Source organism: Phaenicophaeus curvirostris, chromosome 26, assembly GCF_032191515.1.
Source record: "Phaenicophaeus curvirostris isolate KB17595 chromosome 26, BPBGC_Pcur_1.0, whole genome shotgun sequence".
Lineage (NCBI taxonomy): Eukaryota > Metazoa > Chordata > Aves > Cuculiformes > Cuculidae > Phaenicophaeus > Phaenicophaeus curvirostris.
The window spans coordinates 2,490,058-2,506,309 of record NC_091417.1 but is presented as its reverse complement, the minus strand read 5'-3'; the positions used below and the strand labels follow the sequence as shown (position 1 = coordinate 2,506,309).

Below are 16,252 nucleotides of genomic sequence, written 5' to 3'. Positions count from 1 at the left end.
TAAGTTAAAACACTTCTTTTTCTTTCTTCCGACTTTAAAAAGAATAAAACCCAACCCTCAAATACACCTTAAAATTTAGTTTAAAACTTCCAAAAACCGAAAGCAACTTATTCTGGATGGGAAGGGGGGCAGAGGAGCTTGGATTCTCCCAGGACAGCCTGCGCCACACATCCCCAGCTTTATACCCATTAACTCTAATGGGGCATTAATACTTGTTAATTAAGACTGAGTGGGAGTGTCCGCAGGACAAAGGCTCGAGCAGGACCTGGCTTGCTGTAGGAGCTGCTGGCCTCACACTTCCCGTTCAGACTTTGGAGATCCATGGAAATACTTTTTTTTTCCTCTTCAAACACACCCAGTAAAATCAACGTGGCAGGTTTGCGAGCAACGGTTCCTTTCCATCCCCTGAACCCACAGGTCCAACAGGGAGCTCACCTTTTAAAGCCACTCAGAAAATTAATTGCCAATTAAAGCAACATCCATGAGATCATCATCTTCTTCCCCGATCAAAAACTCGGGGCTGGCCCGGGACGGCCGCTCAGCTGAGAGGATGGCGCTGCTCGTCATGGAGAGAGACTGGTCTGCTGAAATGGGGGACTTGGACCAACTCTCTGGCTTCATGCTGTGAGATTTCTTCTTGTCTCTGTCTTTATCTCGATCCCGATCTCTGTCCCGGTCTTTGTCCTTCACTTTTTTCTTCTCTTTTTTGTGCTTTTTGTGTTTTTCCGCGCTGTACTCAGGCAAAGGCCTAATGCCGTCGTCGGAGCTGGGGCTGTTCTGATAGGACTTCTCCGCTATGGAGGAGCCCGACTCGCTCTCGCTGTCTATGTTTTGGGGAGTGTACGCTGGGGACTTGCTGTGGCTGGGGGAGCAGCGTTCATGTTTGGGAGTGGATCCACTGATTAGAGGGGATCCGTAGCTTTTGGAGGAAGCCATCTGGGGCCTTAGGCTCTCTCCACCTCCTTCTCCAGGCTTCTGCAAGGTTACTTTGGCTTTAATGCTAGGGGAACCACCGTCGTGCTTGCTGATGATAATTTTGGCCACTCCAGTGCTTCCAACATTTTTGGAATCTGAGTTCTTCTTGGAAGAGTCAACAGATCCTCCAGAAACAGAGACTTTAGATTTCTCTTTGTCACTCTTATCACGTTTGCCCTGGAACTCACTTCCGGACATGTTGTGTTTGGAGGACATAGTATGGCTTGAGGAATTGGAACTTGGCCCCATCTGTCCATCCATCGGGTCATCTCCACCAGGCCCGCTAGTGACAACCCCATGTTTAAGTTTGTCTATGACTGCAGTCAGGGATGGCTTCTTGTTTCTGCTTGGAGACTTGCCTTTGGAACTTCCATGCTGATTTTGAGATGAAGACATGGAAGACCCACTAGACGAAAAGGAAGATGAAGACGCCGTCGAAGAATTTGATGAAGGAGGTGGTTTCTGTGACATAGACCCAGAGGATCCCATTCCTGAAGATGATTTCATACTCGAGCTTGATCCAGTCCCAGACATATGGGAGCCTCCGGAACCTGAACTGATAGGTGACTTTGCTTTAGATGATGGAGGAGTACCTGGGACAGGCTTCATGGGAGAAGCAAGCTTGTCGGAACCTCCTGAGGGTCTCGAATGAGATGGAGAGATGTTTGGTTTACTCATGGAAGGGTTCATAAGTGATGATGGCTTTCCTTGAGGTTTCATCTTGGTACTTCCAGAACCGCTGCTGAGGCCGTGTTTGGTGATGGGGGAGGATCCAGGCTTTCCCACCGACTGAGTTGAGCTTTTGGACTGACCTGAACTCGAGCTGCCTTGGCTCGAGTAGAGGCTGCTGCTCATCTTCGAGCCAGATGACCCTTCCGATTTGCTGCTTTTAATTTTGCCTGAGGTTGAAGAGGAGGAAGAGGAGGAGGAGGAGGAAGAATGGCTATGATGGCTTTTGCTGCTGGAGGAGGTGACAGAGCCGCTACTGGTATACTGGCCATGCGAAGACGGTTTGCCAACGGTCACTGTTCCTTTGGGGATCTGAATGGTTATTTTTGGGATAGGAGGAGTGGCTACACCCGGAGGAGTCTGAGATCTGCCTGAACTCCCAGGAGATTTGGACCCACCTGTGCTTGCCGGTGGCGTGAAAGGTCTGTTTGATGAACTGTGAGATGGAGATTTCCCATCTGTCTCCTGCTTCTTCCGCTTTGGAAGTTTCTCTTTACTTTTCCCATCGCTGGATGGCGTTCGGCTACGCTTTCCTGGCTTCCCGTCTATTCCGGGACCTGCCATGTTACTTCCAGAACCATTGCCTTCCTTGACCCGTTTCTGCGACTTCTCTTTTCCCAAATCCCCTGTGTTCAGCAGAGGGCTCTGACCCCCGCTGTGATGCTCCATGATGTCAGAGGACCCCAGTGCTTTGCTGGCAGCTGCAATAATACTAAAATCGACCGTGTCAGACTGAGCGCTCCCCTTAAATTTATTTTCCCCCCCATCCGCCCCCAAGACTTGCACTCCCAAAGTGGTTAGAGCCTGGGATGCATAGCCCTTGAAATCATCAGTGTCTCCGCTCTGACTGCTCTCATCAAAGTACTCCTCCCCAAAGCCGCTCTGACTCTGACTGTTGAGCAAGTCAGGATTGAAATCTACTCCGTCTGGAAAGAAATGGTTAGAGGAATCGCTGTTGGGGCTCACAGCGGCATCTGCGATCAGGTCCGCGGGGTCTGTGTATGGGTTCTCACTGCTGTTTGTCTGGAAAACATCTGGGTCAAAGAGGGCGCTCTGGGAATGTCCTGAACTGGAAGAGTCTCTGACTGGAGTACCGATGGGTGGACAGTCCTCGTTAGTGGTGGGCAGCTTGGAAGCCTCCTCCGCTATATCCGACAGGATATCAGTGACGTCCGCTCCAATGCTGTCCGAACTGGAAAGGCGAACCATCCTCTGAATGCTGGGCTGCGAGTGAGGGATAGGCTGTGGGTACGTCGTGGGAGGAGTGCTGCACTGGCTGGGTGCTGGAGTAATGTGAGGGGTGTCCAGGGTATCCGCGGTCATGTTCACATCAAAAATGGGATTCTGGGAGTCCACATCCATTGAAAAGAGCTCCCTCTGGAAATCATCCTCAGTCTGATGCTTGGGTTTGTCGGCTGGCACGCGGGATTTTTTTTTCTTCTGCTTATTCCCTCCAGGGCCCATTTCCATTCTAGGGGAGCCAGAGGAAGAGTTCTGCCTTTCCAGGGGGCTGCTTCCATACAGAGTGGAGAAATCCTGAGGCGGATTCTCCTTGAGAAGGTTCATGAGCATGGGGTGGTTCTTGGTGTTGCTTGCTGGTGAGGACACGGGTGGCGGCGTGTGGTGCGGAGGGGTTGGACTCGAGCCGATGGCAGACCCCACGTTCCCTGTGATCTGCAATAAACTGGTGAGGATCGGGTTCTGAGAGACCTTGCTGAAGTCCTCGCCGTGGCCCACCGAGTCGTGCCTCTCCTTCATGCTTAAGCTCATGTTAAACAGAGTGGTGATGGGGCCCCCAGGAAACGTGTTTGTCGGGGTGGTGGTGCCGCTCATGGGGTTGCTGCCTGTGGTCATCCCGTACCCAGGGCTGCTGGCGGGAGGAAGGTTTTTCTTCACCATGTCTTCTACTGTCTCTGCAATGAGGGACAAGGCTGGTGTGTCTGCTTGGATCGTTTCTGCTTTCCTACGGATCGCTCTCATGGTGACAGGAATGGACATACACCTGCAAGACACAAGACAAGGAGTTCAGCACGCATTTTGCTGCCCTGGAGTGGCGTTCACTGATGACACTTAACAACTGCGTCAGACATAAAGCAAGCAGTGAGCCTCTTGGGCCTTTTCCAACCTAAACAATCCTATGATTCTGAGAGCAACAGGTCCAGGCTCTGCAAAAGCCCTGCTGTCCTGCTTGTATTTACGCTTATCACACCTCACTTATCCAGCCACAAGACAACTGTGCCTTTACGCATTACGTGGTAATCACAAAGGGAGAATTACTCCACTGATTAACTCTAACAACTGATAGACCATAATCTTGTAGTTACAGCACAGGATACAATCTGGGTTGTTACTTCGACTCTGACAGAAAATACCATTGTCCAAGCCTGCAAACCTAATTTCCTGCTGTCCTGTAAAAGTGAATAATGCCACATTCTACTCAAGGACAAAAAGACCACAAAAGCCCCTTCCCAGCTTTCCTGGAGCCCCTTTCACTACTGGAAAGGAAACTTACCTACAAACAGAACTCAAAGTTCACCCACAGACAGAAAAGCTCCCAAACTAGGAGGCAAATATGAGACAGGCACCGAGTTCATCTACACAACCTGTGAGTGTAAAATGGCACAGAAAAAAATCCAGCTTACCTTTGAACAACTTTGGCAATGAAATCATCTGTACAGATAAGAGCATCAGACAGCCCTTTGTACAGCTTACAGTTCACATGAGTAGAGTCTTGCACATCCATTACGACTGGAAGAGAGGAGGCATTTGGAAGAGGTCAACATCCTGATCACAGTGGAGGAAACTCTGTCATCCTTCCAGTGAACACGCTCGTGCTTTTATTGAGCGCACTTACCACACACCAGGGAGTCGTTCACAGGATGCTGGAAGGACACGCTGAAACAGGTGTCGGAGAGAGGACAAACTTCAAACTGCAGGATCCCAGGAGAATCTGAAACACACAGGAACTAGTAAATTAGGGAACACAGGAGATAAACCTGAGGCACCAGCTCAATATCCCCGTAGAGAAGTGGTAGGGAAGGAAAGCAGCATTGGCTTCGTTTCTTATTCCTACACCTGGAAAAATCACCCAGGGTTTCTTATCGTCCACACTTGACGTGGTACTCACCTTCTTTTAAAACTGTTCGCTTGACGCAGCTGCCGATCAGAGTGTTGTACGCCACTTGATGTCTGATCAAATTGAGTATGAGAGGAACCCGCCCAGGGTGCTGGAAGGCGATTTTACTGATCAGAGTTCCTTGAAGGCTTCTTCCATCTGGGAGAGGAGCATCTTTGTTCAGAAAGTAACAGTGCTGCTGTCCTGGAAGGGCCTGACAAATAGTTTCTATTTTAATCCAATTACAGCTGGGTACATGGCAATAACAGATATCTGGGAAGGAAAGAGCAGAGCCAGATCCACGTAACACCGAGCCACTTCTCTGGCTGAAGATGACAAGCAATAAAGGCTTTTTCCCTCCCATCTGGACAAGCAAAACATGAATTTGGCTCCTCAGAAGCAGCACTGCCAAACAGAGTTCACTGTCCCCACTTAAAGTTTCATATGGTGTGGCATCCCTTCTGAGAGAAAAGGGAAACCCTCGGACATTAAACAGACCTGTTATTAACAAATTTAAGAACCAGGTTTTCTCCCAAAGCGATAGAATTCCCTCAGTCACACTTTACAGAGGAAGGGACGGAATCTAGGAAGGCTCAGTCCCACCCCTCTGCTGTCATTCCTGCAGCTCCACTTCAATAGCAATGGATCTTTCGTTACCTAATTTCCCCAATCGCTGTGGTCATGTCAGTATCTGAATTCTAATGCCCGGAGAGCACAGATTTTGCCTATAAATAAATGCTCTATCACTTGTCCTCGACCCACTTGAAAGATCCCCGAAACAGATTAAAAATCCCAAACTGTTCAACTACCAATGCAACGGCTTGGTTGTAACAACATACTTACTGCATAGAAATGCATATTGTGGTTTAAAGGCAGCAGATCAGCCTCCTTGGATAATTCAAACTGGGTGATCAGCTCGTACAAGGGCACAAAGGTTGGAGGTGTGTCGAACAACGGGATACCTGAGGGAAGAGGATGGCATGGAATGATAGCACCTGGGCGCCAGGAAGAGACGGTGGGGCCAGAACTAGGTGTCACCATCCAGTTAAAGGAATCTATCTAGGTTTTACTAGAAACAGCACAAAACCTTGAGCAACTTTCCTGGCACACATTAGAAATGAGCTGTAATTTATTAATAAAAAGCTAGGCGTTGTCTGGTCTGATGGATCTGGAACCCACCTGTGCAGCTCTGAAGTTTCTGAATGAAAGCTCGAGACAGCGGAACGGGACGTGGGAATTTCAGGAAGAAACAAGCAGGGAGGTCCACACTGTTGGCACTGGTGATTGATGAGAAAGACGGAGTTCTGAAATACGGAGTAACACGAGATCTTATTAGGTGCAGGATACGACTCTGCCTGCGAGCACCACAAATCCATCTCAGTGCTCCAACAAAAGCAAGTTGTTATATCGTGATAAAAATTGGGACACCCCTCAGAAGCACATCATACGTCTGAAATGTATATTTCTTGGCTTAAAGACAGCACATAAGCACTTTATAATAATGCTATGACATCACGCAGTCATCTTCCCACTCTGATGTTAACAGAGGACCAAACAGAAGTTGCACCTCATCGAGGTGCCTTGTTCTTACCCTTTGCTGTCAACTGGATGAGAGCCCATAATCAGCGGTGCAATCGGAAGTTTGTACATAGTCATGGTTCCCTCAACTGTTACCGACACGTTCATACCCAAGGACCGAGGAACTGCAAGAAAAAAAACCCAAAAGCATCAGCTGATAAAAAAACCAAAGCAAGCTTTATGAATTAAGTATCGCTCTGGTGGAAATATCTTACTTCCCCCATAAGGCAGAGTTTTCAGCATTCACCTTTATCTCTAAACGGACCACAGCCAAATTAGTTACGCTACCTAATGCTGTTTCTCTCTTGCAACGTAGACCAATTGCATAATTCCGAAAATATATTCCAAATGCACTTGCAAGTTTGTAGCATGCTCTTTACAAAGCAAAGCAAATAATGATTTTGGACAATTTCCCCTTCTTTCCCAAGCCCAGACTCAATTTTAATCAGTGCCTGGTTTTATTTTAGCGAGAACAGACGTCCATGTACACACATAAATAATGCTCTTAACTCATTCTATTAAACTCATGGCCTCTGCAAGCCAACTCAGGATTTTCCTGTAGGGTGTCAGCAGAGGGGAGCCAGAACGCTGGAATTCTGCCTCCTTCCCTCCTCCAAGCAGCAGTCCAGGCCAGGTTCCACAGCTGACCTACCGTTGTTCTCATGTAAAACAACAGGGGCTCCAGTGCCGTCTTCAAAAAGATCATAAGGTGAGACGTAATACTTGAGATTCATCAGAAGACCTGTAAGAGAGAAGCTTTTGAACATCCTGACGATATGAGTTAACCCGATCATTATTGACCCCAGTAACCACATAACGTTTGCACTGTAACAGAGCATACACTGTGCAGAGCTGCTGGTGCCCCTTAGAAGAATTTTCTCTCCTGTCAAAGACACAGATGTGGCTGTCTACGAAATGCCAGCCTTCTGGATCACGTAGGACTTACAAACACTCAATCATCTTGAAGTTTAATTAGCATTTTGCATTGCTGCATCAGTTCTGTGAAACTGATGTCCATAAAGGGGATCTAGAACAGTAACTTGTATTCTTTGCTTCTTTAACAGGTAATCAAAGTTACCTCCGCTCCTGGGGGTGAGATAGCCGACACTGCCGTGAAGAATCTTGTCAAGGGGATTGGCATTGGTGGCTTGCCTGCAAGACAGGCAATCGCAGTCTGTAACAAGCCAGAGTCATACCCAAAGCCAAAATTCATCTGCTGACGGCAGACTAAGAGTCTAGCTCCATGTAACAACTTCTCAGTCACACAGCAATCTTAAACCACACTGTCCTAGGCAAAACAAAAACTACTTTACCCTCTTGGGCAGGGAGAGTTTCTGCTGTGAAACAGTCTATTTCTTACTGCAAAACATGTTAGCACTAACCTACCCAGTTACAAACTTTTTACCTTCCAGACTTTCTTTCAACTGCATTCTGCAGTTAAAAAGGAATTGCTCAGCCAGCTCCAAGCAATTTTTGTATGTATCTATCTATCTATCTATCTATCTATCTATCTATCTATCTATCTATCTATCCATCCATCCATCCATCCATTCACCCACCCATCTCTCACTTCCCTGTTAGTCCACGCCTTCCACAGCCTCAGCATTGCACATCTTAGCAATAACACCAGATCATCCAGGCACCGATGCAACTTCTCCTGCATATACAACACTTGGCATGCCCAGAACCAGTCCACATGATGCAGCGTTAAGTAAAAGCAAACCAATAACAGGAAAAAACAAACCGTGATGTGTCCTTACCAATACATCCCTGCCATTTTTGAGAGATCCAGCTCCAAGGACTGCAGAGCCAAGTACATCTTAGTTTTAAATTTGCTAGGGAAAACAAATAACAAAGCAATATGAGATAAATTGAAAGGAACTGTGCAATGGCACCCAGATCACAAGTTGCAGTACTTGCCATCAGACCAAGTATTTAGAAACCACAACTCTTTGCTCTTCATCCCTCACTTAACACTAAATCCCCCTTACCCACTGTGTGCACACACAAGCTGTGGAGACGAAGTCAGGAGGATCACACACAACGAAGATTTAAGCACAGAACAAAAACCTTGTAGATTTGTTTGATTTTATATATGTGGATGTAACTAAATACGCTCCAGACTTACTTGTCTCCTGGCAACTTATACAGGTTCACAAGCCCCCTCAGATGCTTTGAAAACTCATCAAAATTCTTCTCTCTGAAAAGAAGAGGGAAAAAAGGTTAATGTGTTCAGATCTGTAACAGATAATGTTTTGCTTTAAAGTGTTATATTAATACAGACAGTAAGTCACATAAGAAAAGAGTTTTGCTACATGAAAGCTACAAAATGTTCTTTAAACCATGCAGCTTTAATGATTTCAATGAATGTTGTTCTGTGGCTTAGAAGATACCATGCACAGCAGCCAGAATCAGAAGTGTCTGAACGGAAGCCAGAAAATCCCCTCGAGAAGCAGAGAGACTTCATGGGGAAGGAACAGTTATGAAACAGGCTGCGTTTCCAGCCGTAAAATAGCATCGGATCACTACTGCAAGAGAAGCCTGTCAGAAAATGCAACAAACAGCCCTTATTGCTCACCTCAGATGTTGCACCAATTCTGGACAACTCTGAAAAGCAAAGAACACACAATGCTATCAATGTTGAAGGCAGCAATTTCAGTCCCTGTGCAGAACAGTAACTGTAAAATATCAGGACAGTAAAATTTCTGAGCATCAGCTCTTCACAAGAAGCAACCCAATGCTCACAACTGTGCACCACTATGGTTCTAGTTCTGCCCAGCAACCCCTCTGGGACAAATTCAAGCAGACAAGACTTCTCCGGGCACATTGTTCCAGTGCATCCCCACCCTCGTAGTTAAGAATTTCTTCCTAATCTCTAATCTAAATCCTCCCCCTTCCAATTTAAAGCCATTCCCCCTCATCCTATCACTACAGGCCCTTGTAAGAAGTCCCTCCCCAGCTTTCTTGCAGGCCACTTCCTCTGCTCAGATGAAAGGGAGCCAAACAGGCAGTCCCAAACCACAAAGGTGTTCCCCTCATCCTCGTCAGCGATACGTACCACAGGATTCTCTCCGTGGTGAGCCACCTTGACATCACACAGCAGCCCTGTAGGATCTAACTGGACTTCCACATAGAACATGTCTGAAGTGATGTAACATTCAGTGCCATTGGCACTAAGGTGAGATCCAAGGCTTACATACAAAACAAAACAAAAATTGCTATGAGGTGCACACAAAAACCAATCAAACCAGCAGGGAGGTTATGACGTGTACAGATAAACAGGAAAAACCTTTGCCATACAACAAAGGAGCAGACCTACCCATTTTGCCTCGCTATAGACTCCAAGCGATCTGTCATGGCAGGCAGAGAAGATACTGGATGGAGAGAGTGAAAAACAAGGCTCAGTGAAACAATCCGACATTTTCCCAGGAATAAGATATCAGCATTAACCCCATCGCAGCCAGCCACTCCCACCCATGTCTGCTCGCAGCTTCACGTGTGCTCCAACCTGCAGCGTTTCCGTAGTGGATCACAGCTAAACAGTTTGTAAAGCGCACGTACAGAGCGTACCAACCTTTTAATGCCTTCTGCAGAGTCTCCAAGCAGCTCACCAGATGTTGATGCCCCCCAGAGTTCATCACAACTCGCTTTTCCTTAAGCAGAAAGAAGAAAAATGTCCTTATTGCATTGTCCATATTATTGCATCTCTTGTTCAGTCAAGTGAGGCTTATTTAGGTAATTAAAAGCAGATTACATTTCATCTCAAAAACAGTTGTAGCAACTTTTGAATAGGCTTAAGCTAAGAGCTATACAAGAGACAACAGACAAACAGTGAGACAGACAAACATTTAACACCACAATGCAGGCAGAAGCCTTTGATATAGCTCTCTCCTGCCTCCTGCTTTTCCCTCTCCTCATCTACAGACCAAGATTTCTTTACTAAAGAAACTTCAGAAACCCTCCTGTTCCAATCCTGATGACTCTCACCATGACTTGACGGACCAGCTTCATGGTTTCTGTCCAAGGCCTGTTTTGGTTGTACTTTGCATGAAGTCTCTCTAAGAGGGAGCTCATCTTATTCAGCTTCTCTGTTTCTGTAAGACGGGCATATTCAGAAAAGGGAACAAGACAACATTTGAAGTTTTACAAATCAGCTTGGCAGTTGCAAGGAAAATACTTCCCATCTTTAAGCTAAACGCGATTTCAAAAAACTTATTCACTGCTGATTTATCCCTGTGACCCAGACCTTAAGGTTAAGCAAACGTTAAGGATGGATCACAAGCTACGGAAACCTGAAGGATCATAAAATGCCTGTGGGCCTGTTGGGAAAAGCCCAACTCCTGTTCTGCATAGACTTGGAATGATGTGGCCCCAGCAGGATAAGTTCTGGCACATGGGAATATACTGGGGCACTGGTTGAAGATACAATGGTAAGGTCTGAAAACGAAGCTTCCCTGGGACAGGGAACAGAGAACACAGTGTTAAAGAAGCAAGGTTAAGCTTCATGCCCTGCATCCCCCTTCCCTGTTCTCTTCTCCAGCTCTCTCACTTCTTGTACAGCAAAGATCTTCACAAGACCTTTCTGCCACCAAAAAGCTCAACGAATGATGGGTGCCAGATGGCACAAACACTCCAGTCAGACGCACTCTTACAAATGCTCTGACCAGACGCGCTCTGACCTCAGGCAAGCTTGAAACCTGAGGGCTGGGGTCCCCTCAGAGCCATTCCAGAGTGATCACATGGCTCCATACACCACAAGACAATGCAACACTGGGCGACTGCGGAGGTGGCGTGAACGTTAGAGTTGTCCTATGCAGGGACAGGAGTTGAACTCAATGATCCTTATGGGTCTCTTCCAACTCAGGACATTCCATGATTCTATGATCTCTGCCAATCTGGAACCTACTCGGCCTTTATAAAACACCCCTCACATCCCAGAATCCCATCTACCCTACTCTCTTGCTGGACACAAACAGAAACCAACCATGTCTCAAGAACGCTATGACTCTGTCTTTTTTTGCTAACAGACAACATTTTCTGTGCTTGCATTTGTGAGAAAATCCTGGGAGATATCACTGCCAAAACAAACCCTGCCGTGGGCAGCAGCAGGTCTGGGACAAATACCACATCTACAACATTTTAATGGCCACAGCACACAACCCTGTGAGTCCTCACCTGTAAAATCCCAAGGGTTTGCTTTCATTACTGACGCACGTACAGTTCCCAGAGCTAACGCTAAGCCTGTCAAATGATGTGACCTGGGCCCTCCACGCTCTTCCCTCAAGTATCACCAAATTCTACAACACCCTGAGTTGGAAAGGTCTCATAGGGATCATCAAATCCCAACTCCTGTCCCTGCACAGGACAACCACAACATTCACACCGCGGGACTGAGGTCACTGGGCAAATGCTTCTGGAATATTATCAGGCTCAGCACCGTGACTGCTTCCTTGGGGAGCGGTTCCAGTGCTCCACCGCCCTGTGGGTGAAAAGCCTTCTCCTAACACCCAATCTGAACTTCCTTTAGTATATCAGATCCTACCAAGCGCAAGGCCAGCTTGATCAGTCTGACAAAGCCAGACACTCATGGGTATAACCACCTTTATTCTCCTCACAAGCAGGACCACCCTGCAGCCGGCCCCACCACCCAAAGGCCCAGCGGGGGCAGCGAGACCCCTGCCCTCCCGCTGCTGCTGTCTCTAAGGGCGTACGCCTCGGGGATACCGGGGTCTTCCGTGCTTCAGAACCACCGAGTTCTCCGTTCCTCAGGGCTCCCCGTGCCCCGCCGGTGCCTCAGGGTCCCCCAGTGCCTCAAAGGTGCCGGTGCCTCAGGGTCCCCCAGTGCCTCAAAGGTGCCGGTGCCTCGGGATCCCCCGGTGGCTCAAAGGTGCCGATGCCTCGGAATCGCCGGTGCCTCGGGGCTCCCCACGCCTCGGTGCCAGCGGGTCCCCCGTTCCTCAGGGCTGCCGGTGCCTCGGAGACACCGGTGCCTTCCCTAGGCCGCCACCTCCAGTCATACTCACCCTCGGCGCCCCCCAGCACCGACTTCATGACGCAGGCGGCCCGGGGCGGCCCGTGGGGCCGGGAGCGGGGGGAGAGGAGCGGGGTGCGAGCCGCGGCCGGGCCGCTCCCGCCGGCCTCACACGGCGGTGGCCGCCGCCATCGCTCCCGGCCGCGGCGGCGCCCGCGCTCCCGCGAGAGCGGCCAAATCTCGCGAGAGCGGCCAAATCTCGCGAGAGCGGCCAAATCTCGCGAGGACGCGCAAGTCTCGCGAGAGCGGCGCCCAAACCTCGCGAGAGGACGGGAACGAGAACGCGCGGAGGGAGCGGGCGGGGCCTCTGGCGCCAGGCTCCGCCCCCCCCGGCCTTATTCCCCACGCCGTGGTGGAGCAGCTGAGCCTTCACCTCCCGGTTTACCGGCCGCAGCCTAGCCCCGGCGCGGAGGAGAGCGGCGGGAGGCCGGGTCCGGCGCTGAGAGGCGGAGTTTGGGAGGGGACGGTCATAAAGTTTGACTCGGGAGCCGGCGAGGGCCCTCAGCGGGGCCAAATCTCGCGGCGCAGATCTCGCGAGAAGGCGCGCGCGCCCCGCCGTCTTCGTGAGGTCTCGCGAGAGCGGCGGGCGGGGAGGAGGAAGTATCGCGAGATCTGCGCGGGTCTCGCGAGAGTTGGCGGGTGTCCCCCCCCACCCCCTCCCCCTTGGACGCGGAGCCGTTTCGCTTTGGGAAGTGAGCGGGGGGCGGCCGGGCCGGGGCGGCGGCGGCGGCACCGGGGGCTCCTCCGCCTGAAGGACCCGCGCGAACGGTGCTTTACGGGGTGGGGAGGGAGCGCGGGCCCAGGCCCCGCCTTCCCGGGGCGCCCCCGCGGCGGCGCTGCCCTCCGGGCCTGGGCCCCTCGCAGGAGGTGGTAAGGCCGGGCCCCCCTTCCCGGTTCCCCTTCCTTCTCCCTTCTTATTCAGCCTCCTCTGGGGCCTTGAGACCTCTTCCCCTCCCGGTTCCTGCCCCCTTCCTCCTTGTTCCATCCCCTCCGGGCCCTCGAAGCCCCTTCCCCTCCGGGTTCCTGCTCTCCTCTCTCCGTTCCGCCTTATTTGAGGCCTCGAAGCCCCTTCCCATCCTGGTTCCTGTCTCCTCCCTCCCTGTTCTGCCTTTTCCGGGGCCTTGAGACCCCTTCCCGTCCCAGTTCCTGCTCCCCCTCCCCTCTCCCCATTCCACCTTCTCCAGGGCCTCAGAGCCCCTTTCCCTCCCGGTTCCTTACCCCTCTCCTCATTCCGCCTCCTCCGGGGCCTCGAGGCACAGTGCTCCCTGCCCCACTCCCCGTATAGGAGGGGGTGTTGGTGGCAGGGAGGGCTGGGGTGAATGGTGCCAGGAGCGGGCGCTGAGGAAGCTTAAAGTTTGGGGGTTTTGGAGGAATCCCCCCCACCTCTCTGTCGAGCACAGTGGAGGAGGAATGCCAAATCCGGAGAGACATGGGGGCAAGAAGGATGGGGGTGGCGGGGGGTCCTCGCAGCATACGCCTGGCAGCGGGAGTTCGAACAGCAAGGAGAGGCACCGAGTGGCCTCCAGGCACAAGAGGCATAAGTCCAGGCACTCCAAGGAGTCACCGCTGGCAGCCCAGGAGGCAGCGGCGACCTTGGGCGCGATGATCAAGCCGCTGGTGGAGTACGATGACATCAGTTCGGATTCAGATACCTTCTTGGATGATGTGGCCCTCAAGCTGGACAGGAGGGAGAATGAGGAAAGGAAAGCAGACAGGAGTGAGAGGATCCAGAAGCATCGTCACCACCAGCACAAGCGCATCCGTGAGCTGATGAAGAGCAAACAGGCAGAGAAAGAAAGGAAGTTAGAAAAGAGCCTGGAGGCATCTAGCAGATCTGGGTCCACCAAGGAGAGGGTATCTGGATCCTCCAAGAGACTCCTTGAGAGCGAGGAGCATCCAAAATCCCTGTCCTCAAAGAGTAGCAACAAGGAGTCTCGCTCAGCCAAAGCGCACAAGGAGAAATCTAGGAAGGATCGGGAGCTCAAGTCCAGCCACAAAGAGCGCAGTAAAAGCCATCGGAAAAGGGATGCTCCAAAAAGTTACAAAACTATTGACAGTCCGAAGCGGAAATCCCGAAGTCCACACAGAAAATGGTCTGATAGCCCTAAACTGGACGACAGCCCCTCAGGAGCCTCCTACATCCAGGAGTACGACCTCAGCCCTCCCCGCTCTCACACATCCAGTAACTACGATCCCTACAGGAAGAGTCCTGGTGGCTCCTCGCGCCGGCAATCCATCAGCCCACCCTACAAGGAGCCCGTGGCCTACCAGTCGAACACGCGCTCTCCCAGCCCCTACAGCCGGCGGCAGAGATCCATAAGCCCCTACAACCGGAGACGTTCCTCCAGCTACGAGAGAGGCAGCGGGTCGTACAGCGGGAGGTCACCGAGTCCCTACAGCCGACGGCGCTCCAGTAGCCCTTTCACCACAAAGCGGTCCGTGAGCCGAAGCCCCATTGCCAGGTGGGTGCCCTTGGGAATGAGGATGAGGGCAATGTGGCTCTGGGCAGTGGAGGGGTAACCCCCATCCTCATTTCTTTGAGATCCAGGTCACTGCCTGGCTAATTTGGTCCGTGTGGAGTTGTTTTGGGATGGGGTCTGTGGCAATTCACTTTAAAATGATGTGCATGCTTTGGGAAAGCCCTCCCTGGCTGGCAGTCTGCAGCGTCCATGTTAGCTCTCGGCAGAGAAGCCTGCGGCTGAATGAGCTCCTGGGATTAAGTTACACCTACCTCTGGAGGTGGCCTGGGCATCTGGGCAGGGAGATGGAGCCCTGTAGCTCCTGCTGTGGGATCTGGTGAGAAGTTCAACTGGGGAGAATGTTTTCACCTATTTCTAGAAGCCTTTATCAGTTTCCTATGTGTGGAAACATTATCACACTCTTCAGGAGAGTGCTTTGAGTATGTTTTGCTCTTTCTGAACTGATTTGTCTCTTTTCTCCTCTTAGTCTTGAGATGACCATGTGTAAACTGTCTTTCTACCCTAAACTATCTTTTCTCACTACCGGCTTTTCTTCCTTCCATTCTGAAATCGGGACATTCTGGAAGGAACCAGCTCTATTTTGACCTAACTATCCTTTTCTCTCTTTTTCCCTTCAGTTAGTAACCTTGCTACAGAGGGAAGCGATTATTTGAAGGTAGTTCTGTGTGTGTTATTTCAGATGTTTGTTAACCATCCCGTTACATGCACAAATATGTAGTCTAATGCTGATTCCTAGCCACAGCTTATGCTCAGTGAGTTCCCAGTTGTCACCACGGCTGCTGGGGAGCTTTGGTTGTAGCTCCATGGCAATTAAGATGTGACCTGGAATGCAATAGCTATAGAAATGCTCTGTGCTGCCTTAGCCATGCTGCATCCTCTGGCTCAAATGGGAACTGCGAGTGAGGAAGCTGCCTCAGAGCCGGTTTGTGATCAGCAGTTCCCAAAGAACTCGAGGTTTTTGGAATGCGGCCTTTGTTACTAGAGCTCTGCTCTTAACTTCAGGAATCCTGTCTTCTCTAGTAGTGCTTCTGTCCTTGCTGTGAAAGGTGTTCGGGTTTTAGCATCCTGAAAGCCTCTGCGTAAAATGCTGCGGAGATTTCATATAGTGAAGATTTTTTTCAGGCTGTTTCTCCTCTGTCCTGTTTTCTGTGTCCACCTGAGAGGTCGCAGGGAAGAGTCCTTGATATCATTCTTTCTCCCCTCAATCCTTTTTACACTGGTGGCACGGTTCTAATGTGATTTGCTAATCCTTTTGGAAGAGTAGTTGAAAACATGCATACACTTCATGATATAACTGTGTGTTGTGGCACCTGTTAAGTGTCCATGTTCCATCCTAACCTGGGA

At 50.3% G+C, this 16,252-nt stretch overlaps 2 protein-coding genes across 6 annotated transcripts in view; one reads left to right on the top strand and one right to left on the bottom strand.

Annotated features, from left to right (window-relative positions):
• MED1 (mediator complex subunit 1) lies at positions 1–12,518 on the bottom strand. The gene is made up of 17 exons (XM_069877350.1): positions 12,421–12,518; positions 10,385–10,491; positions 9,972–10,050; positions 9,717–9,771; positions 9,456–9,588; positions 8,976–9,004; positions 8,526–8,597; positions 8,158–8,232; positions 7,476–7,549; positions 7,050–7,139; positions 6,411–6,522; positions 5,999–6,123; positions 5,663–5,781; positions 4,832–5,033; positions 4,559–4,654; positions 4,347–4,452; positions 1–3,706 (listed from the first exon to the last, which is right to left on the bottom strand). The coding sequence occupies exons 1-17, from the start codon at positions 12,446–12,448 to the stop codon at positions 457–459; spliced, it is 4,752 nt and encodes a 1,583-aa protein (XP_069733451.1). The 5' UTR covers positions 12,449–12,518; the 3' UTR covers positions 1–456.
• Positions 12,519–13,159: 641 nt separating this feature from the next.
• CDK12 (cyclin dependent kinase 12) overlaps positions 13,160–16,252 on the top strand; it is a 30,760-nt gene continuing 27,667 nt past the window's right edge. For all 5 annotated transcript variants that reach the window (XM_069877226.1, XM_069877223.1, XM_069877225.1 and 2 more), the window contains exon 1: positions 13,160–14,890. In XM_069877226.1, the coding sequence (XP_069733327.1) occupies positions 13,839–14,890 (1,052 nt within the window). In that variant the 5' untranslated portion in view covers positions 13,160–13,838. The remainder of the gene's footprint in view (positions 14,891–16,252) is intronic.